The 11,409-nt window shown below is 37.7% G+C and overlaps 1 protein-coding gene across 2 annotated transcripts in view; it reads left to right on the top strand.

Annotated features, from left to right (window-relative positions):
* The window catches only part of LOC149629058 (RING finger protein 17-like), a 33,236-nt gene that overhangs the window by 12,658 nt on the left and 9,169 nt on the right, over positions 1 to 11,409 (top strand). The window contains exons 3-28 of one of the 2 annotated variants that reach the window (XM_089851433.1): positions 2 to 114; positions 186 to 304; positions 1,912 to 1,994; positions 2,607 to 2,662; positions 2,736 to 2,886; positions 4,618 to 4,698; positions 4,779 to 4,879; positions 4,951 to 5,017; positions 5,080 to 5,128; positions 5,197 to 5,317; positions 5,382 to 5,456; positions 5,527 to 5,594; positions 5,661 to 5,750; positions 5,818 to 5,979; positions 6,763 to 7,072; positions 7,140 to 7,227; positions 7,300 to 7,368; positions 7,427 to 7,571; positions 7,630 to 7,751; positions 7,825 to 7,927; positions 8,449 to 8,681; positions 8,747 to 8,807; positions 8,870 to 8,987; positions 9,049 to 9,279; positions 9,979 to 10,132; positions 10,360 to 10,569. In XM_089851433.1, coding sequence (XP_089707559.1) covers positions 2 to 114; positions 186 to 304; positions 1,912 to 1,994; positions 2,607 to 2,662; positions 2,736 to 2,886; positions 4,618 to 4,698; positions 4,779 to 4,879; positions 4,951 to 5,017; positions 5,080 to 5,128; positions 5,197 to 5,317; positions 5,382 to 5,456; positions 5,527 to 5,594; positions 5,661 to 5,750; positions 5,818 to 5,979; positions 6,763 to 7,072; positions 7,140 to 7,227; positions 7,300 to 7,368; positions 7,427 to 7,571; positions 7,630 to 7,751; positions 7,825 to 7,927; positions 8,449 to 8,681; positions 8,747 to 8,807; positions 8,870 to 8,987; positions 9,049 to 9,279; positions 9,979 to 10,132; positions 10,360 to 10,569 — 3,180 coding nt within the window. The remainder of the gene's footprint in view (position 1; positions 115 to 185; positions 305 to 1,911; positions 1,995 to 2,606; positions 2,663 to 2,735; positions 2,887 to 4,617; positions 4,699 to 4,778; positions 4,880 to 4,950; positions 5,018 to 5,079; positions 5,129 to 5,196; positions 5,318 to 5,381; positions 5,457 to 5,526; positions 5,595 to 5,660; positions 5,751 to 5,817; positions 5,980 to 6,762; positions 7,073 to 7,139; positions 7,228 to 7,299; positions 7,369 to 7,426; positions 7,572 to 7,629; positions 7,752 to 7,824; positions 7,928 to 8,448; positions 8,682 to 8,746; positions 8,808 to 8,869; positions 8,988 to 9,048; positions 9,280 to 9,978; positions 10,133 to 10,359; positions 10,570 to 11,409) is intronic. The other variant, XM_089851432.1, reaches the window with a different exon arrangement.

The raw sequence follows: 11,409 nt of genomic DNA, 5'->3' as shown, positions 1-11,409 counted from the left end.
GGCTGTAACACAATTCCCATTGGGTAACAAGAAATATGAGGAAATATTTATGACTGACATCTTTGCACTTGGATTGTCTTGCTACGCGACTCGACCAGCCAAATCCTTCAAAGAGTAAAATTAATTTTTCCCCGCTGTCAGTGGAAACAATTAATTAATTATTTAACTTTATTTCGTAATTAAAGCATCGAGGCCGCGGTCTACCCTGCCGGGTACACAATGACTCATAATAATACTCAGGGATTTATATTTAAGTCTAATTCGCCTCGAAAACAAGTTGAAAAACCGCACCCAAATACCAAGGGTATTTAGAGATGTTTAAATTGTTCTGGTCTTAGAATGAGCTGTTAAATGTGGCGAATGTTTGTTCGCGCTTGCTATTGCATTAGAGCAGAAGTGAGATGAGATTAGAAGTACTGAGCTAACCAAATTCTTCACTCGGCGAAAGCACGGATGTGTATTGTAGAAGGAGTAGAGACTAGGCCTCTAGGGCCTAGACATAAGCGTACTAGTGCTCCACGCACAATTTTCGCGCATACCGAGCCAATGTAAACAGTCTCTGACGTCACGTGTTTTAAAGAAGGCGTCCGTTTCCTTCTTTCCCGGCTTAATTCTTTGAATATTTTCCATATTATAATTAATATAAATATAAATAATAGTAAAAATAAAAATTTAAATAAGATTTGCAAACCGTTGAGAAACTCCCGTCACTCGGAAGTCAAAAGACCGAGGCTTAACCCTCCTGAACGTTCGTAGCTCGCGGCCATCTTTATTCTCTACATTGGCTCGCCTAGGTTTGGATTGAGGGTCAAAATTCATACCCCCTTTTTATGGACAAATAAGGTCTAGCTTTTTTTAGTAGAGGGGAAGCTACTCCTTCTACAATACAGCTCCGTGGCGAAAGTGAATATTCTTGATAACACACGAACGGTTGGCCCTCTAGTGGCGGTTTCCGAATTTTCCCTCCAAAACGTGAGACGCTCGCGGTGGTAGACGGCCGAACTAGATTCAAGCACCCGCGTCCGTGTTCCGCCGCTTTAGGTTGAGGGGAAGGGGATAGGAAATGTTTTTGGAACTCGACCAATTTTTTTCTCTCTAGTGTAGGCGCGATGGAAGCGGCATAAAATCCTCAAATTTGTTCACTAATGCCAGGATCTATTACCAATGCTAGAGGCCTTCACTTCTAGCCTCATCTCACTTCTGATTAGAGCATAAGAAAATAATATATAGCTCCCTATTATGGTATGGAGAAAATATTAAATTGGAAACGGATAACACTGTGTAAAGCTACACGGTCACGCACCGACCACAGAACTATAATAATTATGTTAAAGGGAGGGTGAAGTAGAATATCAAGTGATTTTTTTATCAATTCTTCTACTAATTACAAGACCAGTCTGCATAGTGAAACATTCAGGAAATACTTCCGAATGATTTTAAAATTCAAATTAGGTTCAGATTTTAGCGATAATTTGAAATAAGCCCCTCCGACCAATCGCGTAACGCCCTGCCTTTTTATTAACAAAGTTCTCGTTGCACGTTCCGTGTCGAATGAAATTCATCACGAGATTTGATAAAATTTGCTCGCGACGTGATAATCGTGGCGCGAGACATTGAGCGTGCCACGATAATTTTGTTAATAAAAAGGCAGGGCGTTACGCGATTGGTCGGAGGGGCTTCTTTAAAATTATCCTTAAAATCTGAACCAAATTTGAATTTTAAAATCATTCGGAAGTATTTCCTGAATGTTTCACTATGCAGACTGGTCTTATAATTAGTAGAAGAAACGATAAAAAATCACTTGATTTTCTACTTCACCCTCCCTTTAAATATAGGGTTCATTCTAAGATCGAGAGTTAATTTTAACGTTAGGCGAAAATTTAATTTAACAATTAAATTAATTATTGTAAGGCCTTTGCGAATTCTGCTTGGGCTGTGCCTCGAACCACTGTGAAATTTGTAAAGCCTATAGTTGTGGTCCATGTTTTAGAAAGGTAAATTAGCAAGGACCAAATGTGGATGAGAGGGAAAGTATGACAATGGCCATAGAGTCTGTGTTAAAAAACGCGGACATCAAAGTTTCGCCAATAACTATTTAGTTTGTTTACTAGTGACTGATGGACTTGCAAACTCGCGACTGAAAGTAGTTCAGACATTTATGCTCCATGGTTTAACCATAGCCCATTCGATCACGCGCATCACGACGCAAGTGGCTCGCGCTATAGCTAAATTACCGAGATTTGTTTTAAACGTATCTAGTTTTTTGTGCTCTTCTATTGCTTCGATAACCTTACTTAAATCCATATTATACCTTCAAATACCATTTAAAACATTACCAGCTACTCTGTCCTGACTACAAACACAAATCGAGGAAGTTCTAGCATACACATTAGCAGACGATGGTAACCGCGTAACCGCGAATTAACACAAGACCTATTTTAAGGGAGTGAACAGGCCCAGTATAGCTACGCTAATAAAACGGTCAACTATGGCGAAACTCTGACTCGCGACTTTTGGCCGTTTTCATACTTTTCCTCTCATCCACTTTTGCAAGGACTTATCATAGTTGAATGAAAGAAATTCATGATATCGCTAAACATTTGTAGACTCATGAATCTGGAGAAAGGAAAGGCCATAAATCGGTATCAATTACACCCCTTAGGTACATAATTCAGAAATATCCTTTAATGTAATATTTCAGTCGTAATTAAACCCGAGTTAATTAATTCAATTAGCTTTCAAAGCGAGTTAGAAGATATTTGTCCTAAACATCCAACGAACATTGTAAAACTGTATTGCGAAGATGAAAAACAGTTTATTTGTGACAATTGCGCCGCGACTAATTGTAACGACGAAGGTCATAATTTGATCTCGATGAATGATATGGTAATTAAGTTGAAGCGTAATCTTATCATAAGTTTATAAGATATGTTCCATAAGTCCGACACTACCTATGCAAGTTCGTAATGCTAGAGACTTACAGCTCGAGAACGACGAGCGAGAATCTACCTTATTCCCTTTCGCCGGAAGTTAGGCTTAGCTCGGGATTCATGGGGGTGAGTAGCGGGAAGAAATTGGTCTGTCGTCCGCTACAGTACATATTTTTGGCTTATGTAGCAGACGACAGACGAATTTCTTCCCGCTACTCACCCCCATGAATCCCGAGCTAAGCCTAACTTCCGCCGAAAGGGAATAAGGTGGATTGATTGGCTACACTCGGTTCATTTTGCAATCCATCTAGTCCTATAGGGACTTGGCAGTACTACGTCATGCAACGTCAGGCTATCTTCCACTAGTGCTAAAAAACATACCAGGAGGAGGGGCTTATGTTGCTTTCATTCTGTTAAAAAACATACCATAATGGCGCTTGGGGGCGGAGTTAAACCTTTTCACACTTAGAGCGAGGGTGAAAAGGGGGTAAAATTCTCGAGAGGTGAGCATGCGCAGAAAGAATGTTTGTTGCCAGTCGTATTTATGTAACCATTGCTTTTACCTTACTAGTTAGGCATTCCAGTTTATTTTTATAAAACAGTGTTGTATTAATGGTTGTAAAAGTATAAATAAAACTTTCTAGGTGAAATTTTATCTAAATCAATTGATAGACGTAAAATTGGGGCAGTTTATAATATTCTACAGACCAAATTGGGTGCCAAGGCTTACGAGCGTGTTATACGCGGCGCTTTCGGGGCCGGGCACGGCACCATGGATGTACTAATAACTATCGTTACTGGATAAATTACTGAGCCTGAAACGCGGCCATTGTTTTTCCTCCATAACCCCTAGCGCCGGCTGGCGAGAAAAGTACGAACTTATGACCGGAAGTTCTTCGATGGGACAAACAGTAGTCTTTTCCGGTCGTCGTTCATTGGCTATATCGCGTTACGTATTTACATTTTTTCCCGCCAAGTCGTGAACAGCAGACAGCTACAAATTTCAGCCAATGAACGACGACCGGAAAAGACTACCGTTTGTCCCACCGTAGAACTTCCGGTTGTTTTTAACACCCGATGCCTCCCCACCTCCCTACGATTTGGTAGCCAAAGCGCGAGCTTTTTTCAACGCACGGTGGAAGGTACGAGAGATTTATCCAGTAACGATAGTTATTAGTACATCCATGACGGCACGGCATCGGCGATGTCCGCCGATGAAGCGTCGATCCCAATCCCATACGGTCGCCGCGGCTTAGCGAGTTTTAACCAATTATCATCTTTAACCGTTTCCGATAGAACTTAAAAACTTTTTGTTTCTTAACATGGTTTTAATTTTACTCTCTCGGTTTAAATACTACGCATTTTATTTTAATATTAAATTACAAAACGTTCTAAAACTCGTCCATCGTAGTTTATTTTACACGTTAACTCCATAGAAGCAACAAACTTGCAACTGCTCATGCGCGGCCATAAGTGTGAAAAATTCTGTTGCCAGTCCCTATTTGGTCTGCATTACTAAGCCCCTGATAGCGCCTCACCACGCGTCGCTTTACCTTGAATTCATGTCCTACCTCCCTCACTTCGTGACAAGCTCCAGTTTGTAACCAGTGACAAACTTATGAAAAATATCTTATGAACTTATGTATTATAAACGAATTGTTTATAAAAGTTTAATTTTATAATTAAGAACACTTCGTTAATTGATGATTTGAAACAAGCTCTAAAAAAAGCTAAAAACGACCAATCAATGTTGCTAAAAAGTGAATCTGTGAGTTTCGCGCTTGGCAATACTCGAATACTTTAGTTTTAATTGCGACTAATTATCTTTAATTATAACGAAATCAACAGGTGATAAAGGAATCTTATGAAAAGTACAAATTAAACGTTAGTCAACAAGAAAGTCAAATTAGGGAAATGTTCCATGAACTGCACTCTATTTTAGTTGTTAGGTAAAGGCCAGGTTTTAAATTAATTAATTAATTACGTTTAGTTAAACTGTAATTAATATGGATTAATTTAGGGAGCAAGAAATGCTTAAGGAACTCAAAAACGCGATTCTAAATCCGCACGAAGAGTTAGACGAATTAGTGAGTTATAAAGGTTAATCTCCGTAGTTTAAATTTAATTGCAATTAATTAAATTTTAACAGAAGGAAGATATTAATGACAAAAAGGTTAAAATTTCTTGTTTAATTAATGGTAATTGAAGTTTATTAACTTTACTTATTAAATTTATTGAGTAAGTATTAAATTAATTTTTTTATTAGACGCGCAAAACCTTATCAAAAACCATCGCCTTGCGATAAACGGTGCCAAATTAATTTCGGAATTAAACAAAACCGTTACTGTTTACGAGCCGATTGTTGACGGAACGCCTGATAAAATTGAGTTAGTTTTTAATTTTAATTTTAATTTTTTATCTTTAATTATTAAATTAATTTCGAATTTGAAGAGTGATTGGTTGGGATTCCTCAATTAAGAAAATATTGTCTGAAATCGGAGATATTCAGTGTTCAATTAACCCAAAGTAATTAAGCGCGTAATTAAAATTTCATTGTTCTTTGTAACGTCATTAATTAAAGAGAAACTCTTGGTAGGTTCGCGGAAGTTGAGGTTGAAAAACCAACTGGCACTATTGAACCTGAAAGTATCGTTTTATCGAACAGTAAGTTGTTTTAACGAGAGTTGGAAACGTAAGCAACAACACGCGTTCATATTTAACCTGTTGCAGAAGAAAATGCTCAATCCGAAGCAATTTTACGCGGAAAAATTTTAGCTAGATACACTGATTTACGAAAAGAACGAACTATCAGAGATATAAGTATAAACAATTCATTTTAATGTCGTGTAATTTCGCCAGTGTCTAATTACTCTTGTTGGATTACCAGGGGAAATTAGCGATGTTGAGGTCCAACATATCGCGAACCCGCATTTATTTTATATTCATCGGGTTCAAGATAAAATGCCCTTTATCAAATTGACCGCCAAAATTCAATCTTGGTGCGAAAATCCTGATAGTCAAAATGCAATCCCGACTTCGGTAATTCAAGGTAAAGTTGCGCTTGCGTTCTTGCAGAAATATATTACCTTACACGAAGTTCACTTCAATAATGGTTAGTACCGTGGACATTATCTATGAAGAGAAAACCCGAAAAAAAACTCTGCAAGAGTGAATAGGCGTGAATTTTTTCCCCCTCCCGACGCGCGCTAGTCGCGAAGAGAAAAATTTTTCCTCTCGAGAGAGAACTGTGATAAATGGCCATTGCCAAGATAATCTGACGTTTCCTAGAAACGGCGGGATTCAACTGTATTTCGCGCAAGTGAGAAGCAGAGAGAATTTAGAAGGGGAGTCGAAGGGGTGGTTTGGAATGTAGCGCAACGTCGTCTGCTAAACGTTATCTAGGCAGGTCGATTTTCGGCATGATGCGTTTGTAACACAGAGATTTTAGAACACGTGACCGGAAACTCGCCTACCCCAAAAAGCTCAACGCGACATCTTGTTTGGGCGTCTTCACGTTTAATAGAGTCAAAGGGGGGGCCTTCCACTCCCCTTCTAAATTCTCTCTGTGAGAAGCCGCTGCATAAGATACAACCATGATACTACTACGCAACGCTAGTGTTTTTATTTTCACCTCTCTGCCTCGCTGTTCGGGAGGAACGGTACCGTTTCTAGCCTGTAAAAATACTTCATAGATGATGGCCGGCGCGAGGTAGGGAGAAGTGAACTTCGTGTAAAGTAATATACTTCTGGTTCTTGTAAGGATTCAAATATGTAGGCATACTACTTGTTTACGGTTAAAATTGAGCCCCTTTATTCCGTTTGATGGTTGTAGGTCAGAAAATTCTGGCGAAATATTCCTTCGATAATCATTTTTATCGAGCCGAAGTTTTGGAATTGATTAAAAATGGGGAGACTAAGATAAACGAGGTAATAGATGATGATAACGATGGTTTGAATGATGAACACAAAGACGAGAATGGTTTGACTATCGATGGTCAAAACGGTGTAGACAAATTGTCTTCGCCTGACATTGATAACAATACGCGGCGTGCTGATAGCGTGAAGCCAAGAGACACTGAGAATATTTTCGTACGCGTCTTGTATTATGATTTTGGGAACAGTGAGATCGTTCCGCTTAAAAGGTATGTGTACTACGCTACCGGGGTTTGAAGGTTGTACTAAAAGATTTGGGGGTGTCTTCAATAACAGCCTACGAACTATCAAAGAAAGATTTTTGAAGCTTCGCCCACAAGCTGTTAAATGTTCCCTATGGGATATTGATCCCAAAAATGACGATGTAATAACAATTAATTTAATTATACAATTATAGTACAATTGCGCTTCAATAATTACGCTTTTAAAACAACAGGGCGTTTGGGACCCGGAAGCGACTATAGCCTTTCACAAATACGTAAACAAAAGAGTATTTGTAATGAAGGTAAGTCGCCATTGACCATCGCGATATCGGGCTTTGAATTAAAGAGTGTTTCGTTCAGGTTATGGAAAAAGTAGGGGATAAGTTAGAAGTTGATTTACTTCAACCAAAATCATCAAAAGAGGGTCCGGTGTCGATTCGGGAAGCTTTGATCTTCCTGGACTTGGCGTGTTTTCCGATAAATCAACCCCTTAAAAGCTTTGAAGGTTAAAAAGCATTTTTAATATCTTAAAGTGGAGCGTAATGTTTAATTTGATTCTACAGAACTAACGAAGCTTCGTTCAAACGCCTACAATTATATTCCGGGTGATGTTCTTAAAGTTGATTCGTTGATTCCAGTAAAAGTCTCGTTTGCCGAGAGTCCGAATCGATTTTTTATTCAAGTGGTTAGATTTAATTATAATTGCGGGAAAGTTTTCTTTTAAATGTATTCAACGCTTAAATTTAATTTAATTTCAGGTCGGTAATATTAATAAGTTAGAGAAACTTCAAAATGAAATGAAAACATTTTTTGACTCGAATTTTGAAGACATGGAGCAAAATTTTAACGTTCCTTTTGTCAGTAAGTCACGTGTCCGTTGTCGAATTTCTTTTTTTTTTCTTTTTTTTTCTTTTTTTTTTCTTTTTTTTTTCTTTTTTTTTCTTTTTTTTCTTTTTTTCCTTTTTTTTTTCTTTTCTTTTTTTTTCTTTTTTTTCTTTTTTTTCTTTTTTTTCTTTTTTTTCTTTTTTTTTTCTTTTCTTTTCTTTTTTTTTCTTTTTTTTTTCTTTTTTTTTCTTTTTTTTTTCTTTTTTTTTCTTTTTTTTTTCTTTTCTTTTCTTTTTTTTTTTTTTTCTTTTTTTTTTTTTCTTTTTTTTTTTTTTCTTTTTTTTTTTTTTCTTTTTTTTTCTTTCTTTTCTTTTTTTTTTCTTTCTTTTCTTTTTTTTTTCTTTTTTTTTCTTTTTTTTTTCTTTCTTTTTTTTTCTTTCTTTTTTCTTTCTTTTTTCCTTTTTTTCTTTCTTTTTTCCTTTTTTTTTCTTTTTTTTTTCTTTTTTTTTTTCAGTAGTGAAATTCGTGGAATTTTCCATGAATCAATTACTTTTCAGATCACCCTTACGCCGCCTTATTGAATGATGGTGAATATCATCGTGTACTTGTTAAGGAGATTCGTGGTAGTCGCGTGGTTTACGTCAAAGACGTTGATTTCGGTGAAGAATTCGAAATTATTTATGACAAATTGAGGAAAATTCCTCTGGAATTCCTAACGTTACCCATGCAAGCTTACAAGTGTTGTTTAGCCGATGTTACTCCATTGGAGCATGGGGAATGGAGTGATGAAGTAAGGTTACGTTTAAATAAAAGTAATTAAACGATAACTCGTAATTAAAACACTTGGAATTTTAGGCTATTGAATACTTCACAAATATTATCGAAACAACGCAATTATTTCAAATGAAATTTCACAGTAACTACATAATTTTTATTTATTTAAAATTGTTCATTAGGTTTAATTGGCTTTTTTCTCAGGAGTGGTTACCGATGACGGTTACGTTGTTTCTCTCTACATCGACTCAAAACCCGATTTCTTTCAGTGTTTAAATGCTGTAATGGTAGATAAAGGTTTCGCCATTAGCGTTGGACCAAAGTAAGTTCGTTTATTTGTGAACATTTTTGTTCGTAAAATTCGATAAATACTGCTTCTGTAGTTCGGCAGTTACTGAAGTGGTTAAGCCACCAAAATCGGCCGAAAAGAACATAGTGAAATCGCTCGAGCGTTCCGAAGATGAAAACCAGGAATTTAATTTTAACGATAATGATTCGTTGCAAACTGAGGTTGAAAACGCGGATTCAGAGTACATTAAAGTTCGCGTTTCCATGGTGAAAGACCCCAGCTTGTTTTATGTCCAACACGAGGAAGATTTTGAAAAAATTCAGAGGTAAGTGTCAGCAACGGTATACGGACTAAATACCCCCAAGACAAAAGACCCCCGGTCATAATCCCCCCATTTTTAAAACGTACAAAATCCCCCTATCTCAAGACAAAATCCCCTGGTCATTTTCCCCCATCCTAGTTAAGAGTACAAAATCCCCCCCACTATCAAGACAAAATCCCCCCACTCTGTAGACAAAATCCCCCTACGCTCTAGACAAAATTCCCCGGTCATAATCCCCGGTTAGGTTATGTTAGGTTTGGTTAGGTTGGGTTAGGTTTGGTTAGGTTGGGTTAGGTTTGGTTAGGTTGGGTTAGGTTAGGTTAGGTTGGGTTGGGTTGGGTTTGGTTCGGTTCGGTTCGTAATATTTTGGAAATATTGTAACAATGGTACGACTTTTCCAAAATATTATTTACATTTATTTTCTTCCAAAGAGCACAGTTTGGGGGGAATTTGTCCCGGGGCTGGGGGGAATATGTCCTGGGGTTGGGGGTATTTTGTCTTCGGCATCCATTCGGGGGGAAATTGTCCGGGGGATTTTGTCTCCTACCTGAGGGGATTATGTCCTTTTCTTCTCAAATGGGGGGATTATGTCCAGGGGGGATTATGTCCTACATTCGTCAGCAACTCGGCACTATCTAGTGTTCATTCTGCGTAAAAATTGTTATTGCAATTGCGTTTTTTGTTTTATTTATTTTTGGATAGTTTAGCGGAGGAACTCGCTAAAGAATGCGCTAAAATTTGCCCCGATAAAAGCGCAAAATTTGAAATAGGCAATATTTGCGCCGTTTACGAAGAAAACTTAGATACTTGGTATCGTGGCGTTGTTAAGGATGTCGCTTTTGACGGAAGATACGTGGTAATTTAATCGTATCTACTTTAATTAAGATGTATTGCAATAGAGCTATTTCAGAGGGGGTAATGGCCACGTCACCAATGCTATTTGCCCATAGAGAAAACCCTCATAAAATGGCCGCCTTACGCTCAAAGGCAGGCCCAATTTTCAAAGCAGACGAAATGTCTCCCCCACTGAAATAGCTCTATTGGCAGCTTTTATTTTTCGTAATTTTCTCGCCGTTATTGCAGATATTTTGCTACGACTTTGGATACAGTATTCAAAAACCTTACAGCGCGATGCGCAAACTTCGTGATCGCTTTTACGCTATTCAGGATTACGCCACTCGATGCCATTTGTATGGATACGCCCCTGCGGGTGGTGTTACCAGTTGGGGTCAATTATCCGCTGATATTTTAAAAGGTCAAGTTGAAGAGAAAATTTTGCATCTGAAGGATCATGTAAGCCTTTTTTTAACCGTATGTCATCCTTCACTGCCATTTATGACTGGAATAATCTACCATCTAATTTAGTCAGGGTTCATACAAACCTGGAAAACAGGGAAAACCTGGGAAAATCAGGGAAATAAATAGTTGACAAAAACCTCAGGGAAAACTCAGGGAAATAAATAGTTGACAAAAACCTCAGGGAAAACTCAGGGAAATAAATAGTTGACAAAAACCTCAGGGAAAACTCAGGGAAATAAATAGTTGACAAAAACCTCAGGGAAAACTCAGGGAAATAAATAGTTGACAAAAACCTCAGGGAAAACTCAGGGAAATAAATAGTTGACAAAAACCTCAGGGAAAACTCAGAGAAATAAATAGTTGACAAAAACCTCAGGGAAAACTCAGGGAAATTTAGAATTTTTTGTAAAATTCAGGGAAATTTAGAATTTTTTGTAAAATTCAGGGAAATTTGCGTCAAACAGGGGCCGAGTAATTAAGCAAAATGTTCGTGAACATACCCTCCATAGGATTTACATTACACCCAACTTTGGAGGCTCATAACTCTGGTTCTACTAGAGATACGGCGATGTCCTTTGAGTATGTTATAGTCCTATTTGCCCCCATCCAACCATAATAAAAACGTAGGGACACGGCAAACAGGGGCCGAGTAATTAAGCAAAATGTTTGTGACCAATCCCTACATAGGATTAACATTACACTATACTTTGGAGGCTCATAACTCTGGTTCTACTAGAGATACGGCGATGTTCTTTGAGTATGTTATAGTCCTATTTGACCCCCACTCCTGCGTTAACATTTGTTCCATAGGAAACTCCATATACGGGAAAAACC

Source organism: Phalangium opilio, unplaced genomic scaffold (genome assembly GCF_054372755.1).
Source record: "Phalangium opilio isolate 3A_F unplaced genomic scaffold, DU_Popi_V2 ptg000105l_1, whole genome shotgun sequence".
NCBI classification, from domain to species: Eukaryota; Metazoa; Arthropoda; class Arachnida; order Opiliones; family Phalangiidae; genus Phalangium; species Phalangium opilio.
This window is presented reverse-complemented; position numbering and strand designations above follow the sequence as displayed.